A 19,206-nucleotide genomic window follows, 5' to 3' on the forward strand; every position below is an offset into this window, starting at 1 on the left:
TACGTTCTGTGAGTTAACGAAGCACACATCTGATTCGGGTCTCTGTTTATTTCCAGGTACCTCAAAGAGGACTAATCAGTTTGGGACTTTCCCTGGGAATTACGTGAAGGAGGTGAAACTGTAAAGCGATGAATCTCAACGGTAGCACTGCAAGCATGGCTGTGGGTTAGAGTAGTCCTTTAGGCAAAATCATGGGTTCATTCTAAAGAATGTAAAATTGCACAGCGAAGGTGGTTGTGTACTCAATGCCCAAACCACAACATGGTGTATACATGCATATTTTACACACGTGCCGGTCTCCACGTGAGAATATAATCTGTGAAAGGTTTTTTTTTGTTTGTTTTTTTGTTTACAAATACAAGCTTCCAATCTGTTGCCATTTACACCATACGGGCCCTATTTTCATAGACAGATATTATCTCACAGACCACACCACGCCTTGTTTTCTGTCATACACCCCTGGCAATTTGGTGACAGAATATAGGCTAGACTTAAGACAAAGTGAAACCAGGTCTAAATTGTGGTGTAACGTGATTTTGATGGATTTGATCCAGGCGCAGGCAGACAGATTCTGCTCTCCGCTGACAACGTGAGTGTGCATCGAGCCCTTGTAAAAATCAATTGCATAATTGATTGTATTTTGTAATTGGGGGGGGGGGGTTGGATGTCACACCTATACACACGATTGGGGGTTTAAGTCGGTCTCCAATAAAGGCTGGTATATTTTCGAGAATCCCGCTGGATGGGTGTCAACGTTACCGTTAATCACGGGATTGGGATGTGACGGGGTAAAAAAAAGTCATGGCCGATCTCCTGCACGGACTCTCGCCAGTACTTTATGCTTCCGCCATCTAGAATGACGGGAGCTGCTTCAATTGGCCGGGAATGAAGTCGGCTGTGTTCAGTCCCACAACGGCGCATTTCTAGCTACAAAAATGCCAAAAGAAAGAAAACTACCAAAGTTAGACTGCACTCTGCGCTAGGCCATGAAAATAGGGCCCATGTGTTTATGTAGCACCTCAGTCTGACTCCAGCAGCACACCAGATTATGAATGGAGTAGGTTTTATTACTGGAACTGGATTTGGAATGTTTATTTTTTAATTTTTTTTGCGCAGTCAGTACCGTTTCTGTATCGGGTGCAAGTTTAATGCAAACCATGTTTTTCACAACCTTCATCACCAATCTTGTGCATGCTGAGAATCTTTTTCCAAATGTGCATTTGTCTTCTATTTTTCTTAGCCACTATGTCGAAACCCAATCACAGCATATGTTTTAGTAGTGAGAAATATCTTATGATAGTAAACAATGTAAATAATGCAAATAATTCCAGACACTTAATTTATCATTTTATACCTTTTGTTTTAAAGCATTAGCATGTTTGCTGTCACGTGATGCCTCCAAGGTAGATGGCGGTAGACGACTCGCTTCCAGTTGCAAAACCACAGGACAGGGCGTGGTGGCGTTTCGCTTCCTGCTTGGTCATTTAGGGAAGTCCCGCAAAATTAGCACAGGATTAACCATGAACCGTTTGAAGCCAACAGAAAATAATTCTTTGAAAGCATGGTGAGATTCGACACCTTCCTTGATGGGATTGTATGTTCCACTCGTGTAAATGTGTACAGCAACTTAAGAGGCCTTTGAAATATGGATACATACTCTATATTTGTAACTCCCAGCTATTAGTTTGCAAATTTTAAGAAATCCAAATCGCATATGAAAGGCTGGCATCCAAAAGCCGGTGTATTGACTGTGATTTCCTAACAATGTCGTATGGTGCCCAATTATGTCCTTCTGAAATTCCTCAACAAGCTGTATATTGGTACTCACAGTCATTCTTAGTGCTTGTTGTTCCAGATGTATATAGGACAGTTGGAAAAAAAAATCAATATTTATACTGTATGAGTAAATATCTAATCAAGCATCGCCAGACTATCGGTAGCCCTTCAGTATTATACGGCGTATGGAAGCATCACAGCGTATTAGCTACATTTGTGCAGTGATGAGTGTCACACAGAATGGTTTGATTGCATATTTCACAAGACCCTTGTAGCAATCTGCACTTTGTCCTCACTGATGTGTGTTTCTTCTTCTCCAACATACTGTATTATGATGAGTGTGCCGGTTATAGCACTTGTAGAATGTTCTGGTATTTTGTCACTTCACAAAATGCATGTTTTATGTTCTGCTGGCCAAACTGTTTTTTTTTTTTAAAGTTATCATTTAATCATGCAATGTCCTCGTTAATGTTTTGTGTTTGTTGGGAGACAGCTGACCTACAGGCAGCGCGCTCCTGTGACAGAACTATAGGAACATGTCTGTGTAGAACAACTTTAAATGGGGGAGTCAACACAAAAACGGTCTTTGCAGTATTATGATGTATGGGCACTAGGGGTGTGCCAAAAAATAGATTCTCATAAGAATCGCAATTCTCATTTAGTACGATTCAGAATCGATTTAAAATGTCCCAAAATCGATTTTATTTAAATTATTTCATACTGTCTTCCCTTTGTTTGTTTGTGCCTTTATTGGGAGCGCTGTTCATGTTGTACCCGATTTGGCCACTTAGGGGCAGTGTGGTTCCACGCAGACTGATGCACTGTTAAGTTGTAGCCACATTAGAGAGTAGAAGGAAAAAGTCCCGACCAAGTTATTCCAATAAAAGTTTGTTTTTGTTTTTTAGCGTGGAGCTGTTCTTTTGAGTGATGAAAGTGCCGCGAGTAGAGCACTAAGTAGCATTAGCGAGTCAGACTGGAGTAGATCATTGCGATTCCTTGGACAGCTATAAATTGAAGCAAAAATCATTGTCAATCAAATCATTTTGAATCAAAAAGCGTTTTTGATCGAAAATCTATTCTGAATCGAATCGCACATCCAAAAATCTGAATCAAGTCGTGAGACATTCAAAGATTCCCACCCTTAATGTGCACCCACTAGTCTAAATACGGTTTCTGATTACAGGGTTTCCGCAGGTCATTAAAAAGCATTTAAATGCGATGTCTACAGGCATTGAACATTTAAATACAATTGATGTAAAAAAATATATATAATAAAAAATTGAGTCACTACAACACAATTTAGCACTAATAAATGTGATTTAAAAAAAAAAATATATATATATATATATGTATCGTATTTTCCGGACTATTGGCTGTTCCTGTGACTTACACTTCGGAGCGACCTATACATGAAAAAAAAAAAATTCACAAACAGCCACAAGAGGGCACGCTAGACTTCTACTATAATATACTATGTATACTTAATTCAACTTATACCCCAGTGTGACTTATGTGTGTGTTTTTTCTACCTAATTATGCATTTTTTGCCCAGTGCGACTCATACTCCGGAGCAATTTATAGTCTTGAAAATACGGTATTTGTGGGGACTGGTGACTGATCGTAATTAACAATAAACAAAATGGCCTAGAGTCCACAAGTTGCTTCATGTTCCAAATACAAATTGCTCTGAATTTGAAAAGAAGAACAAAACAAAAAAACATCACCTATGTCCAACATGAAACACTAATGCCACCTAGCGGGGAAATTACCTAATCACAATTATTTGACTGAAAATGTTCACACTCCTTTTAACTGTCTAGCATAAATTTTTAATTTCATATATTATGAATTACTTACTATAAAATTACTGTATCAATGAACTAAAAGAGAACCATTTGTAGTTTGAAACCATATTTATCCACTTTTATGTTAACAAAAGTAATAAAAACTTGAAAAATATTTTATTGTGCATTTAGAACAGATATAATGTGCAATTAATTTGCGATTAATCGTGAGTTTACAGGAAGTGATGTGGTTAAACATTGTAATCGACTGACAGTCCTAATATATAAAGAGTATGTATATGAGTATGACATAGGCATTAAATTAGTTTTAAGTTGCATTAAATTTGATTTGCTGATACCCGCAGAAACCTTGTGATTTATATTGCATTTGTTAGCCATTTTAAGTCGAAAACAAGTGTCAAAATGGCCGCCCCCCTGAGATAGATAAAACTAATGGGTGGATTTTGCTGCTTAACTCATATGCCACAAACACAATATTAATCACAATGCCGTGTTTAGACTAGTGGATACAACATATTATTGTAAAGATTTATTTTTTTTACTTGACTTCCCCTTTAACCCACAATTTGCTTGCGTCATAGTGTGTGTCATAACACATCACAGGATGTATGAATGTACGATATTTGAATGTGATGCAAAATACGTTCTAAGGTCATCTTGAGTTAACACAGAACATGGGAAGGATTGTAAATATGTAAAATAAGAAACAGACTGCATGCGATGAGAGCGTCGGGCGGGGCGGGCGTTCGGTCACATGCAGCATTTTATCTACCTGAAGGACTTTTGCCACAGTGTGGAACGTTACTGAGCACAGGAAGTTTGACGCATAGGAACATTACGCTGCCATTTTGTGAGCTCATAATGCCTTCTGTTTGATGCAGAATTGTGCCTCATTTTCATTTGAGAGTATTTCTGAAATGTATTTCTGCTACCATGCTTTGCCCATGTAGTCCCAGTCTCTGTAGTGGGAGTACATTCACGGAAATCTTGTCAATTACTCTGTAAGTATCAAAAGTGTGACATAGTGATTTCAGCAATCATGTTACGGTTGAATTTGTTTGCGACACGAAAACCTGCGACAAGTTTGGTTTGTTTGCTTCAATTTGCGGTGTTTCATTGACGATATTAAAATAAAGATGCTATACACTGATGTGACTTTGGCATTATGCAGTATTTAATAAACATTTTAAAACAATTGTACTGAAAGTAGTATTCTTGGATTCATTCCGCATGTCACATGTAATGGTGCTTTCAAGTTGTCCTCATCAGGGTCACAGGTTAGACGGAGCCCATCTGAGTTTGGGTGAGAGGCAGCAGGGTACACCAACATTCCGACATCAACAGTGGTCAACAATCAATCATATCCTTAATATTTCAAACCGAACCGATCTGTAATCGTCAACGTTATTTTTCTGCTGCTATTTTAGGACCACGCTTCCGTCCTGCTAAATTACATCTTGTTGCCATTAGTTTCTGCTTGACACTGTTATGTTACTATTTCCTCACTAATGTTGCCTTAGCTGTTCAGTAACCTGCCAGACGTAAAATGGCGCACTACAGGACCCGTTAGCTTTTTAACAACGTGCCTGATGTAAAATCAACAAACTGAGCATTCAACTATCGTAAACGTAAGTGTATATTTAGTCGCTTAAAAGGAGTGGCTCAGCCGCAGTCACGGGATAGAAGTGTATTTTAATTTATATTCTTAGAACTGTGGGGTCCAAGTTGGTGACTCCTACATTAACTTTTGTAAAAAGAAAGAAAAAAAAAAGTTAATGTTAGTTTTTTTTCTATTCAGTATATACAAGACACGTTTTACGTTAACACCCGAGTAGAGTACTCTCAGTTTGTTAGTAAATACACAAAAGAAGGTTTCATTCAGTCAGCTCAGCACACAGAAGCTTTCTCACTCTACTTGAGCAGCAATCCTGGAATGAATTCAAGATTTGGGAGCGGCACATTCCACATCCTGGGATTAAAGCTCTACCATAAATGGTAAAGTTGCATGTAACAGGCAGGAGTGACGGCACCCACAGGCCAGGCCAGCCTGCTTCAAACGTGTCAGAGATCGTTTAATGCGCAGATGGGTTGCTCTTTAGTGTTTTCAGTACAGGAGTTTAGGTAAGGACCGTGCGCCTTCTAATACAAGATTAGGATTTCCGTCAATTTAATTTACCTAGGAGTGGGGAAATAAACAAATCATTCAAAAATAATAAAGAAAGTTTGAGTACCCGCTTAACTACTAATTCATGAATTCCAGATTGGAGCCATATGTCTTTTTGTGATAGACGATCCTCGAATCCTCCCTGAGCGGCTTCCCGAGCCTCGTCGTGCTCCTAACCTGAGGCCCCGCCCCCTTTTCTACCTCCGGGAGAACCTGGCCATTAATGATCACCTCGCAGGTTATTCGCGCAAGCGAGCAGACCAAGTGGCAGCTGCTTTGAACGCATCGACAGTCGTTTGTTCGTTATGCCTCTGCGGGTAGTGATACAGGGTCCTGGGCCCTGGGGATTCAGGCTGGTCGGAGGAAAAGACTTCGAGCAACCGCTGACTATATCCCGGGTAAGTTTGTATGAGTAACTGCTGGTTACAAGTTGCGTGGAGAAGCACACCTGGGCTTGAAGGCTGACAAGCAATTAACAAACTTGCTGAACTAGTTAACTTAACAATCAGCGACCTGTGCTGACGTGTCTCGAAAATGTTGAATAAATTGTGCGTTTTATATTCTCATATTTAGCTTCTGGCTAGCTCTGCATAATGTTACATAAAGAAATGAACGATTTTTGCTTGGAGTTGTAATGTTTTTTTTTGTTTAAAGACTTAGTTGTGGGCGTTTGTCTTGTTTATAGCGGTAAAATAGTGGTCCAAATAGATTGTGTATGCTTTAACTTAGTTGAAGGGTTTAGGAAATCTTTTTTTTGTCAAGTCAGTGAACGCCTCGTAAGATCTATCTATCTATCTATCTCCCCACAGAAACTAAAACTGCAACCATGAACAAAATATTTTACTGCCAATTAAAACGTTATCTTTTTAAATGTTGGATTTAAGCATCTTTGCTAATCATATTGTGGCCAATGAATGTGAATGTTTTCACTGGCTCTGTTGATTTTATAATAATAATAATAATAATAAGTCATTGGATTTATATAGCGCTTTTCTAGACACTCAAACACGCTTTACAGAGGAATGGAGACATTATTCATACATTCACACCTCCATATAGCAGTGTGAGGTAGCACCGCAATGCGTGTGAAGTGCCTTGCCCAAGGACTCAACGACACATGACTTTGGGAGAGCGGGGATCGAACAGCCGACCCTCTGGTTACCGAGCGTACACTGACCCACGGCCCGCCACCGTTTTAGTAGAGTGGTGGCTGCTATGTTTGTGTCTCAGTGCTCTGTCCTCCCCACCCATTAAACATGATTACAAATTCCTGAGCAGTGCCAGAGTTTCTTGTCTTTAGGGCTTTATTTTCAATAGTGTCCGCCCCCCAGGCAATTCTAGCTGTGTGTGTGTGTACTGTAAACAATAACACACATTCAGGTCAGTGTGTGAAGGTCAGTTTTGTGTGAAAGGCAAGAGTTGAAATGAGAGATTTATTTATAAAAAAATAAAAAAATCTTGTTCATCACTTGCAGGTGACGCCTGGAAGCAAAGCAGCCGAGGCGAACCTCTGCATTGGCGACGTGATCTTAGCTATTGATGGGGAAGCCACGGACAACATGACTCACTTGGAAGCACAAAACAAAATTAAGGGGTGCATAGAGGACATGGCACTTTCTATAGACAGGTAAGACGTCATTCGGATCGTCAGACCTTATCAACACTTGCCACAGAGACAGCTCACCTGCAATCCCAGGTGTTAAGGCGATGACACAATTGTTGCGGCGCGTTACATCATCTCCCATTATGATTTATGATCTAGACCCACCTGCTATAGAGACTTTTTTTTTTGTTACACTTATTACAAGGGTTAAACTTATTAAATCTTTTGAAAATGTTCCTTACCTGATGGCAGTGTCCCAAATAAGAGGCAAAGCACGCTGGTTTCAAGCTGTCCTTTTGTCACTCCCGGTTGACGTTTACTGTGAAACTGACACGTCAAATAAAAAAAACATTTAATGGATGAGTTTGAATTTGAATGACAGGAAGTTGAATTGGATTCAGTGCAATTCTAAGATACTCATTCTCATCACATATCATGAGAATGAGAATTAACATACTTTTTTTTTTTTCAAAATGGAGGTACACAGACTAACATTGATCATGTTTAGTAATGTATCTACCATCATATCAAACAATTTCAAAGTTTTCACAATTTCAGTGAACTGTTTTATCTGAGTAACCATTTCATGTTAAAATAAAATAAAAAACAGTACAATTTACCATTGACTATAATTAGGTATTGTGTTTTATATAGTGACAGTCCTTATAATATATAATAATATTTGTATGAAATCAATGTTGTAAATAGGGTTATATACTGTAAAGCTTATTAAATATGCTTACATTTTGCATTATGATTTTTTTATTTTATTTTGGAATTTAAATTCTACTTCCTTTAATTTTAATTGCAATTCTACTTCCTATTTGACACCTGAATTGAATTGGAATTTAAATGGATACGTGACTCATTTAACCATTTTCAGAAGTAATAAGTTAATATTTTGTCCAGAATTAATTTGATAACTTCAGTATGTACAATTTATACATTTTAAAAACAAATTTTTCCACTTGCTGTCGACTGAAGATGACATCACCCTGTGTTGAGGAAGTAGGGAACGACCAATCATGGCTCACCTGTTTTCTGGGTTTGGTCAGCAAACTGAGCCATGATTGGTCGTTAACTACTTCCTCAGCACAGGTGATGTCATCTTCAGTCCAGAGCAAGTAATAAAATTAGTTTTTAAAGGTATTAATAGTTCATGAAAAATAATGAAGTTGTCATGTTAATTCTAGACAAAATATGATATTTTTACTGCTGAAAATGGATCAATGAGTCAAGTCAGAATTACATACTATTTTTAAACACCATTTTGTTCAAACAAACCATGTCATTCTGTCTTATCAAAGTCTGCTACCCTATTGCTAGCACGCAATGTGAAAAGCCGTAGCTTTTGACCAATTAGAAACCTTCCAACAAATGCAGAGCAGCAACACATACAAACAGAGCATAGAACAATACACACAGGGATATATTATTGCTGCTTTGTGGTAATGACCATTAATGAAGATTAGTTGGGGACCTTCTCTGCCCCTTCGCCTTAATTACACTGCAACTCTTCCAGTAATCCTAAATGCTGCTTGTGATGTGCTCAGTGCACAATGTGGTACTGCACTAAAACCCATTTTAAAAAACTGCTTAAAATACATGAAAACTAAGCCTGACAGTTCAGTCTAATTTAAGATAATAATAAAAAATCAAATTAAGATAAGGAAATATGTGGCTGTGTCAATAACACTGACGGACTTGGAATCAATGTGGCGACTACTAGGGATGTGGCAAAAAATCGATTCTCATTCAGTACGATTCAGAATCGATTTTAAATGTCCCAAAATCGATTTAATTTAAACTATTTTATACTGTCTTGCCTTTGTGTGTGCCTTTTATTTGGAGCGCTGTTCATGTTGTACCCGGTTTGGCCACTGAGGGGCAGTGTGGTTCCACGCGGTGTAATACACTGTTAAGTTGTAGCCACATCAGAGAGTAGAAAGAAAAAGTCACGATCAAGTTATTCCAATAAAAGTTGTTTTTTTTCTTTTAGCGTGGAGCCGTTCTTTTGAGTGATAAAAGTGCCGCGAGTAGCGTGCTAATTAGCATTAGCGAGTCAAACTGGAGTAGATCATTACAATTCCTTAGGTTGAAGCAAAAATCATTGTCAATCAAATCATTTTGAATCAAAAATTGTACGTATTTGAAAATTGATTCTGAATCGAATCGCAGACCCAAAAATCGGAATTGAATCGTGAGACATTCAAAGATTCCCACCCTTGTTCGATGACTGTAAATGACTCTGAGCCTTGTGTTTGTTTCAGATCAGAAAATAAGTTGTGGTCTCCGCTGTCATCGGAGGAAGGCAAGTCGCACCCGTACAAGATGAATCTTGCATCAGAGCCGCGGGTGCGTGTCTGCAGACTCAACATCTCAACTGGAACTTGCTCAATGACTTGCTCTCCTCTGTCATTTAGAGTGAAATCATCACATTCAGCCTTACCGCTACTCGTACAATCTCTGCTCGCCTTGAACTTTTTCCTCGCCGCGCCCCTCCGGCCCAGCGATGAAGTCATTGTTTACTTCCCAACAGGATGTTTCCTAGACGACAGTAGTTTTATCTGCCAGGCCGTGACGCAAGACTCGGCTCCTGCCCGCTGAGCGGAGAGCAAAGGCCAGTGGGTTGCGTCGCCGCAGGCTGCGTGGCCTCCGCGGGCCACGCGCACTCTTTAGTTGCTGTGCAGTTTGGTCACAAACACGCGTGTTGAATGCCCTTTTGTGCGATTTGTCACTTGGATGCCTCGTCACTCGTATTTGTCCGAGTGCTTGTGCCGTGACCTGCTTGATCTGTGCCGTCAGCTTGCCGTCAGTCATGTCATTTCCCTTTGGGATGCTTGAAACGTGAGCACATGGCTAACTGTGTTGCTAGGAGAGAGAGAAAAAAAACTAATCACTTCTCTTGGTCAGTTTCACACAAAGCTTTTGACATTATTGTAACTGTCTTTGGCAGGAAGTGAAACAGATAGGCTCCGCCTACAACAGGAGTGCTCTGCCATTCTCCGGTTTTGGTTCCAAGGTTGTGACCAGCCAGTACAACAACCCAGCTGGCCTCTACTCGTCAGAGAATATCAAGAACTTCAACACTGCTGTGGACGAAGTCAAAACCTTGACGACCACCAACGAGCCCGACAACTTGTAAGAACCAACTCGAGGGAAAGTTTTCCGGTATACCGACTTTGACGTTGCTGGCCCGGTTTGGCGTAACGCTTCATGTTATGTCAACACGTGCAAAGACCATTTTGCTTTGAGATTTTTTTTGTTTTGTTTGTGGTTCATACAAACGTATCCATCTGTTGACATCCGCCTCGTAGAGCCGCAGATCCGTCACAGTCCACCAAGCGACCGCCGATAGCGGCAGACTCAGAGGTCTACAAAATGCTGCAAGAGAACCAGGAGTCTGATGAGCCCCCCCGACAGTCTGCGTCCTTCAAGGTGCTGCAGGAGATTCTTGAGACGGGTACGCGTCACAGTTGTTCATTTTTTTTGTGTCAAGCCGTTTTGAACAGCAAATGTTAACGGGCTCGATTGTGCGTCAGGGGTCTGCAACCTGCGGCTCTTTTTAATCCCACTCCTGTGGATCTCTAAAAAAATTAATTCAATAAATTCATATTTATTTATTTTACATATTTTGTATTTAGATCAAATATTCTTTAAATTAATGATTTAGATTAAAAATGAATAATTAAATATTTAAAAAAAAAGGTCATAGTCCAAATTTGTGTTTGTAAATTTGTCACAAAAGACACCAAAGGTTAGATGAATACATTTTTAAATTAAATTAAATTGTTTTTTTTTATCTAAAAATGTTGAAAAAGTGACTAAAAAAGGTTCAAAAAGGAAGATGTAAAGCAGAAAATTACCATACAATGTACACTAAATTGCCACAAAAAAATCTGAAGATGTATTTTTAAAAAGTCAGAAAAGAAAACGTTTAAAAAGTAAAAACAAAAAAAGAACGGAAAAAAAATACCATTAAATGTCTTTGGAATTGTACAAAAAGTCAGATTTTTTATTTTTATTATTATTATTTTTTTAAGCAGAAAAGAAAACATTTAAAATGTATAAACTATAACATTTCCAAAAACAAAATAAGTCATCCCAAAATTTAACATATTATGTACATAAAATTGCCACAATATTCAGGGTTTTTTTTAGCAGAAAAGAAAACTTTATAAAGTAATTATAAAATGTCCAAAAGAACAAAAGAAGATATCCCAAAAATTACCATAAAATGTCCACTAAATTGCCAAAAATATCAGAAAATTGATAGCAAAAGGGCGGATAGCCATAAAATGAAAGAAGCGAGTCAAAAAATAGCCATATGTTCATAAAATTGCCCAAAATGCCAGAAATTTGACAGAAAAGTCTACAAATGTAAGTTTCAAACACGCACACACAAAATTCCACACGAAAGACGAAAAGTAGAAGAAATTTAATCTCAAAGTATTGGATGCTGCATTATGGTGCAGCTCTAATTAGCTCTTACACCCTCGGTACAGTAAAGGTTGCTGACCCCTGTTCTGTCATATTTTCCACACCAATTGCATATAACGAGGAGCTGGGGTTACAATGTTAAGTAACCCAAAGATGGTGCTTGTGTGCATCTCATCGTTCGTAGGTCATTCTGACAAACCATCAGGGTTCAGGAGTGTGAAAGCACCAACAACAAAGATTGGCTCTTCCATTGGAAATGCTGAGACGCTTCCCATCTGTGATAAATGTGGATCAGGGGTTGTGTAAGTATTTAAGCCTTTTAAGTTTTGTGGGGCGGTTTGCATTATTACGTTTGAGAGCTTGCATGCTTATCTGGTCTAGTCTTCTACTCTGGCGCCATCTTGTGGCCATGACAGTCATATTAGTTGTCGTTAGTGCCGTATCTTGCTATACTTAATTTGCAATTCAGAAAATCCAGCCAGTTGTTCTTAAAGGGATGCTTGACTTATTGATCCATTTACAACAGTAAGAAGTTGATATTTTGTCTATAATTAATGTGATAACTTTATTATTTTTCATGAACATTTAATACCTTTAAAACACATTTTCCCACTTGCTGTCGACTGAAGATGACATCACCCGTTGCTGAGGAAATTGGTAACGAGCAATCACGACTCGGCAACAGGTGATGTCATCTTCAGTCGCCAGCAAGTGGAAAAATGTATTGCACATGAAAAATAATGAAATGATCCAATTAATTCTGGATAAAATATAAACTTTTTACAGCAGAAAATGGCTCAAAATGGCAGAACTTGGTCCAGCAGCAACAAATAAGTGCTTATGTTTACTTCTTACTGCGGTTAATACCATATGCCTTTTATTCGAGAGGAAAGTGAGCCGAGGAGGTTGAATAGTTGACTTTTGTGACTCAGGGGGATACTGGTGAAACTGCGCGACAAGTTCCGACACCCCGAGTGCTACACCTGCACAGACTGCGACGTCAGCTTGAAACAGAAAGGACATTTCTTCGTGGAGGACCAGATTTACTGCGAGAAGCACGCACGCGAGCGGATGACCCCGCCCGAGGGCTACGACGTGGTCACGGTCTTCCCCAAGTAGATGGATCAAGGACTTGAGCCTCAGACTGCACGCAAGGCATTTCGCTTCAGCTTAGACACTCTTCTTGAGTGGATGTTGATTTGCACAAAAGAACTTTGGCATACGTTAGCCTACAGTAATATGTAAACGCTTCATACTTTTTAGATTACAGTTTATTCCTGTTTTGCCACTGATTTGAATGATAATTAGTACAGTTTAGGAAAAGAACCACTGTTTTTGGATGATTGTTTTTTTTTTTTTTTAAAGGGGAAGTTAACCCCCCAAAAAAATTCTTGACTATAATTCTATGCATCCCCATTAGTCTAAATACGGTATTCTGGTTTATATTGCGTTAGAGGAATATGAGTTATGCAGCAAAATCCAGCCGTTTTTATTCATTACAGGGGGGGCGGCCATTTTGCCACTTGCTGTCGAGTGAAAGCAAATGGCAAAATGGCTGCCTTTAGATATTTTGCTGCATAACTCATATTCCATAAATGTAATATTAACTCATTCACTGCCATTGACGGTTATAGACGTCAAATATTCATTTGAATTATTTCTATTAGTTTAACATTTTTTTCCATTTTTGTTAACAAGAGTATGAAAACCTATAATTTTTTATTGTACATTTAGAACAGATATAAAATGTGTGATTAATCATGAGTTAACTCGTGAAGTCATGCAATTAATTAACGATTAATTATTATTTATTTAATGTAATTAATCGCATGACTTAAATAGTTAACTCACGATTAATCATAATTTTTTATATCGGTTCTAAATGTACAATAAAAAAATCGGTTTTCATACTCTTGTTAACAAAAGTGGGGAAAAAATGTAAACTAGAAATTGTTTATAAAAAAATTTTTTTACGTCAATGGCAGTGAATGAGTTAATCAGAATGTCATGTTAGGTCTCACATTATTGTTGAGAATTTTTTACGGACGACTTCCCCTTTAACCCTGGGAACCATGAACTCAAGGTGACAACACAAATGCATAATTTTTGTATTCTTTTTATTGAATAAAACTATTTTACAAAAATATGTCAAACATTTTAATATCAATGCCAAATAAATATTTTAGTTTAAGTCGTTGCCTATTATTAATTATGTATTGATTGCCTGGAAACTAATAAGTGCTACAACTTCAACAAGACCAAACCAATAGCTGGAAAAATAAAGAGTGTAAAAAAAGAAAGAAGTTATACATAAATAAATAACTGCTTAGAAATGTTTTGCAACAACAGTAAAGTGATCGTACAAAAGTAGGCGTTGGAATTTGAATATTACCACTCATGCCTGAGCTCTGTCTCACTGTAGAGTAACTTCTTGGGATAAAAAGTCGTTTTGGCACAACAATTCAGATCCGATTGTTCCGAGTGAGCTTCGGCCCGGCTGGAGACTGGCAGGTTGTCTGCCGCGCGATTCTCTATACGCAGAGTCTCCGTCAGGGCCCAGATGTAGTTGTGGGCGAACCGCAGTGTTTCAATCTTGGTCATTTTAGCGTCCTCGGGCAGAGCTGGCAAGATGTTCCTAAGCGCGTTCAGAGCAGAGTTGAGGTTGTGCATCCGGTGACGCTCTCTGTCGTTTGCCTTTACCCGGCGTCTGCCCCGCAATGCGGAATACGCGCATTTGGTTTGGCGCGTTTGGTTTTGACGCGCGTCGTGTTCGCTGCAGTCTTTGGCGGTGCGGGCATTTGGGAAACCGCCGGATGTGCCGACGTCACTTAGCGCACAGTGCTTTTTGGGAAACATCCTATTCGGTTGGGCCTGCGGAATGTAACAATAAATGTAATATCGTATTGTGTATATGTTGAAAGCATTACAATCCAATACAGGCCTAACGGCCTAAATCTTTCGTAACCTAAATAATGTTCAGTGACGTACACAAAATGTGGATTATCGTGGGTTTAAACCGCATCATACTGAAAACTATACAAACTAAAACTACTGTAAACATTAAAATAATACATTTGTGACATTGTCAATCAAAACTGCATTACATTTTTGGTGAACCCTTCTATCATTTATAAGATCTATGTTAACGTATAGAAAAGACAATTGCACGTACCTGGGTGAGGCAACGGGAGGCAGCAGACTGCGTGCTGGATGCGCGCATCCCTGTCATTTTATAAGGCTTTTATCTTATCTTTTTGTGCGCCTGAATCAACAGCATGTGTCAGATGGCCAATCAGCTTTCAGGCAGCAATCTTGCACGCTCTCCCCCTCTCATCAGTCTCATTACTGTATCTCTTTGTGTGTTCTATATGCGGTTTTGAGTCGGGAAGAGCAACACGTGGATCAAATTTTTTTTTTTATTGATTTAAGTGAAATTTAATTATTTTTACCTTGATTATAATACTTTTTATTAAACTTGCTCAACTTTGGTTGGATTTTTGCTGTGTGCAGGATCATTTCTTTTCTGCTTGAAGTCTTTTTTTAATTTATTTTTATTAAATCCCCCAAAAATACAAAATGGATTATTCTTGTGTGTTGATTTGTAACGTTCAGGTCAGCTGACATTGACAACTTTAAGGGTTTTAACTATAATTAATATAATTTATCACTGTCGATATATATCATTTTTAATGTGATGTTAAGTTAAAGCACGTCATTCTTGCCTCAATCTACCCCCTGCTAAAAATAGCTGAAGCACAATTTATGGTTTTATATTCATTCGTCGTCGGGTTTGACATTTGCTTAAGTTGTGAAGGCGCATTTTACGCACTCGGATGGAAGGGAACTAAACCAGTCAGGACAGCAATAGATAAAACGTAATCCTAAAATAAATGGAAGTATAGCCGAATATTCACAAATAACGTGAAATCCATCGAAACTAAAATAAATTAGACAGGCTATGCTCATTAAAATGCGTATTTTGGATGCGTATAGTGCACGCTCAAAATGACGTATAAACCTATACAGCCAATAAATCTCAGCCACTTTTGTTCTTGCTTGAGGCTTAAAACAATTCTAATGTTACAAACAATGCATATTTGAATCGATACTACGATCTAACCATAAATATTCAAGCAAAAATAACCTTTACATCGTTGGGGCGCAAAACTGTTGCAAGTTGGACAAAAGCTGTTACGCATGGGGCCAATTAACCAAAAAGACCATTTGGAAATGTGAACTCTGTTGTTATAGTACAAAGGGTGTTCCTGTGTGGCACAACCAATTAAACTTGATTCCGACAATAATTTGAGCCAAAATGGCTGCGCAAAACAAAAATAGATATGGTAAATATATTGTCGCAACTTAAAACCAAACGGTGCAAATGCTAAATTTTCCTGAAGCTAAAAGCCCATTAACTATACATTTCATCTGAAATCCTTGATTTATGTTGGTGTGTGCGGGGGCTGAGGAGGCACCTTTTTACCAAAGCTCAAAAATAATTACCAGTTTAAGAATAAAAACCTGCTTACATTTCTGTCCAAATATATATATTGGGAACAATCTGATCCCCATATGCTTTCAATAAAGTGGACAAATACACAGGCGAGATATGAGATGCCGTCTTACTATTATAAAAGGCACGAAAAAAGTCCAAGGTAAACGAAATACCCCCACTTCACAAATAATCCACGAAGTCTTATCCATTTTGGGATATGACGGACAGGTGTTGGTTTAAAGCAGTCAAGTCGCTGCTTGTTTTTTTTTGTTTTTTTATCAGGCTTGCGTTGCCCTGCTTGTTATGCAAAGTGTGGGCAAACACAAGCACCCATATAAGCAGATATGACCGCGCAGTTGGTATAGAAAAGTGATTTAACAATATTTAACAATACAAATGACCACGCTCCGGAGCAGGTGATACCTGCACGATGCGCCCCAGTTCACTCCCCGACTACTTCACGCTCTCCTTTGCTTATTTATTATACCAAATCTATTTATTATTTTAGCAAACAGAGGTACCAGGTGGGGCTTTATTTTCGTCTTCAGCTTTTTGTTTGAAGGACGTTTTGAGAAGGCCAATCCAAGTCCAACAACTCGCTGACCAGATTGTTATCAGGGACGCCATTCAATGTGCCCCCCCTCCTCCTCTCGCTCCTTCTGCCAAAGAGCTGCCGGGAGAGAGAGAGAGAAAGGGAAAAGGAAACTTCTTCAAGAAAGGGAAAACATCTTAAAAAACATTTAATTGCAACCCGGATGCCATATGTACAGCTCTTGTGAAACCCTTCAACAATGTGACTGTCTTTTAGAAAGTATGGAGTGCGCCTTTGGAGACGTGTGCGCTTTTGGAGAGGTGCGCGCGTCGTGACCGGAATGACCCCGAAAACACTTTACACAAAAAACGAATTCACTTTTAATGTGCTTTGGAGTTTCCTTTCACAAGCAATTGCATTGTACATCTCACCTCCGCTTTTGAAGCCAGTGTACACCAATTACAGTGGAATAGCTGTCCTCTGGAGGCGTTTTGTCTTTATTTCGTTCAAGCTTAAGGACACGCGAGGCACAAAGATTCTCTTTGGTCTGGTTGCGCCTTGACCAGTTTCTGGTTTTCTTTGATAGATTTGGCTCGTGCATAAAGGACCAAATGTGCTTCTCACATCATTAAAGATCGAAATAAACATAAAGGCTACCTTCCACAAACGAGCTCTTATAATCTTAAAAGAATCACATTGTTAAATGACTTTCTGACAGTTTAAATGTAAACTTAAATTTCTTGTATTTTTAAAAACATGCAGGATTTAGGGATGTAGCTCATTTACTGGGAACCTAAAAGATAAACTCACGAGTCAACCTGTTGGATTAAATGAAACATGAATACAAAAGTGTCCAAGTCATATCATTTTCAGAACTTTCAGGAGAGACTCACTAAATGTAAATCACATTTACATTGAACTGTCATACAAGTGCAAAAGAAAGTCTAAAAATAATACATCAGAATATAATGTAATGTAACTGTTATGTTCATTAGTGAGGAAGATTGCTTTGCTATAAAATGTTGCTATTGTCTTCATTCATTCATTTCCATCCATCCATTTATTATATACTGTACTTCTTGTCCTCATTTTGGGGGTACGGGTGAGCTGGAGGCCAATGGAGGTATGTACAGTATACCCTGGTTTTGGTCACTAGCAACATATATTATGACTCTTAAGATGCAGTCACCTACTACCTCCAGGAGGAGGCAGTGCAGGGCCAACAAAAACACATGTTCTTTCAACATTTATTTGGAACGAAGGTTTCTTGGTGTGAACATATGCTACTATATGTGTTATTGGTGTTTTTATTTATTTATAAAGAAGCAAAGTACGAAAAGACTGCGTCTCACTGTATCGCTCAGGCTGAACTGCAGCGTCTATTCACAGGCGCGATCCCGCTACTGAGCGGTACGGGGGCTTTGACCTGCTCCGTTGCCGACCTGGGCCGGTGCACCCCTCCTTAGGCGACCTGGTGGTCCCGAGCTCCCCCGGGAGCACCATATCGACACCGAACTTAGCGCGGACACCCGCTCGACATAGTCCGGCTGCAGCTCAGAACCCCTGAGCTCAAACGATCCGACAGTCTCAGCCTCCCGGTATCTTGGATTACAGGCGCGCGCCACCGCACCCGGCGATAATCATCAGTATGAGTTGTGCTTTTGACGTAAAGGCACGTGACGTCACGTGCGGCTTCTAGTTTTATTAGTACTTAAAATGTTCCTAATCTCTGTACGCTTCCCATGGTTGCTTGCAACCCATTGGATTTGATTCAGCGTGACACAGATTATGTGGTTAATGACTAATAAATGTGGACAGGAGTAACAATTAAATGCCCTTCATAGAAGGCAGAAGGTGCATAATTAACTGTATCCATTATTTTCGGGTCATTTTTGTTTGGTGGTGTGCAGCGACATTTTCCTGATAAATAAAAGTTGGGAAACAATCAAATGCGACAGTTTGTTGTGGCCAAGAAGTCTGCACGCATTTTCTGACTGCAACAACAATTCTTATAGCCATAAAGTGGTGAGGTTTGTACATATCTCTGTAGCAATGGTGAGGCAGCACAATTCCCAGCATGCTTTGCAGCGCTCTTTGTAAATAGTTGGTGCCAATTATTTGCTTTGTTGTGAGTGTGTCTGACAAAAGTACAAATGTACATATCAGATGAAAGGAAGGATGGACATATAAGTCTGAAGCAACATTTTATCAACACAAGAAGAGTACGACGAGTCGAATATAGTCTTCCAAACCGGTTATACTGCGAAGTCTGTGACGTGAATGTAAATAATATTATGCAGAACTCTGTTCAACAGTGTATCGTTGATGTTTAGTCGCAGACAAGCTTCTTACTGAATATTAAAATTCATAAAATAAAAAAAGAAGAAGATA

The 19,206-nt window shown here is 39.0% G+C and overlaps 2 protein-coding genes and 1 non-coding gene across 11 annotated transcripts in view; 2 read left to right on the forward strand and 1 right to left on the reverse strand.

Moving 5' to 3' along the window:
- sorbs1 (sorbin and SH3 domain containing 1) overlaps positions 1-4,781 on the forward strand; it is a 50,189-nt gene extending 45,408 nt beyond the window's left edge. For all 9 annotated transcript variants that reach the window (XM_086092696.1, XM_086092688.1, XM_086092693.1 and 6 more), the window contains one exon: positions 57-4,781. In XM_086092696.1, the coding sequence (XP_085948822.1) occupies positions 57-124 (68 nt within the window). In that variant the 3' untranslated portion in view covers positions 125-4,781. The remainder of the gene's footprint in view (positions 1-56) is intronic.
- Positions 4,782-5,895: 1,114 nt separating this feature from the next.
- pdlim1 (PDZ and LIM domain 1 (elfin)) lies at positions 5,896-13,979 on the forward strand. The gene is made up of 7 exons (XM_086092303.1): positions 5,896-6,143; positions 7,221-7,372; positions 9,619-9,703; positions 10,305-10,489; positions 10,666-10,811; positions 11,973-12,090; positions 12,721-13,979. The coding sequence occupies exons 1-7, from the start codon at positions 6,051-6,053 to the stop codon at positions 12,905-12,907; spliced, it is 966 nt and encodes a 321-aa protein (XP_085948429.1). The 5' UTR covers positions 5,896-6,050; the 3' UTR covers positions 12,908-13,979.
- A 4,171-nt stretch (positions 13,980-18,150) lies between these two features.
- Positions 18,151-18,450, reverse strand: LOC147163816 (signal recognition particle RNA). Its single transcript, XR_015096997.1, has one exon.
- Positions 18,451-19,206: the final 756 nt, after the last annotated feature.

This window comes from Leptonotus elevatus, chromosome 13 (genome assembly GCF_054856555.1).
Source record: "Leptonotus elevatus isolate MCC_2025b chromosome 13, RoL_Lele_1.0, whole genome shotgun sequence".
NCBI lineage: Eukaryota > Metazoa > Chordata > Actinopteri > Syngnathiformes > Syngnathidae > Leptonotus > Leptonotus elevatus.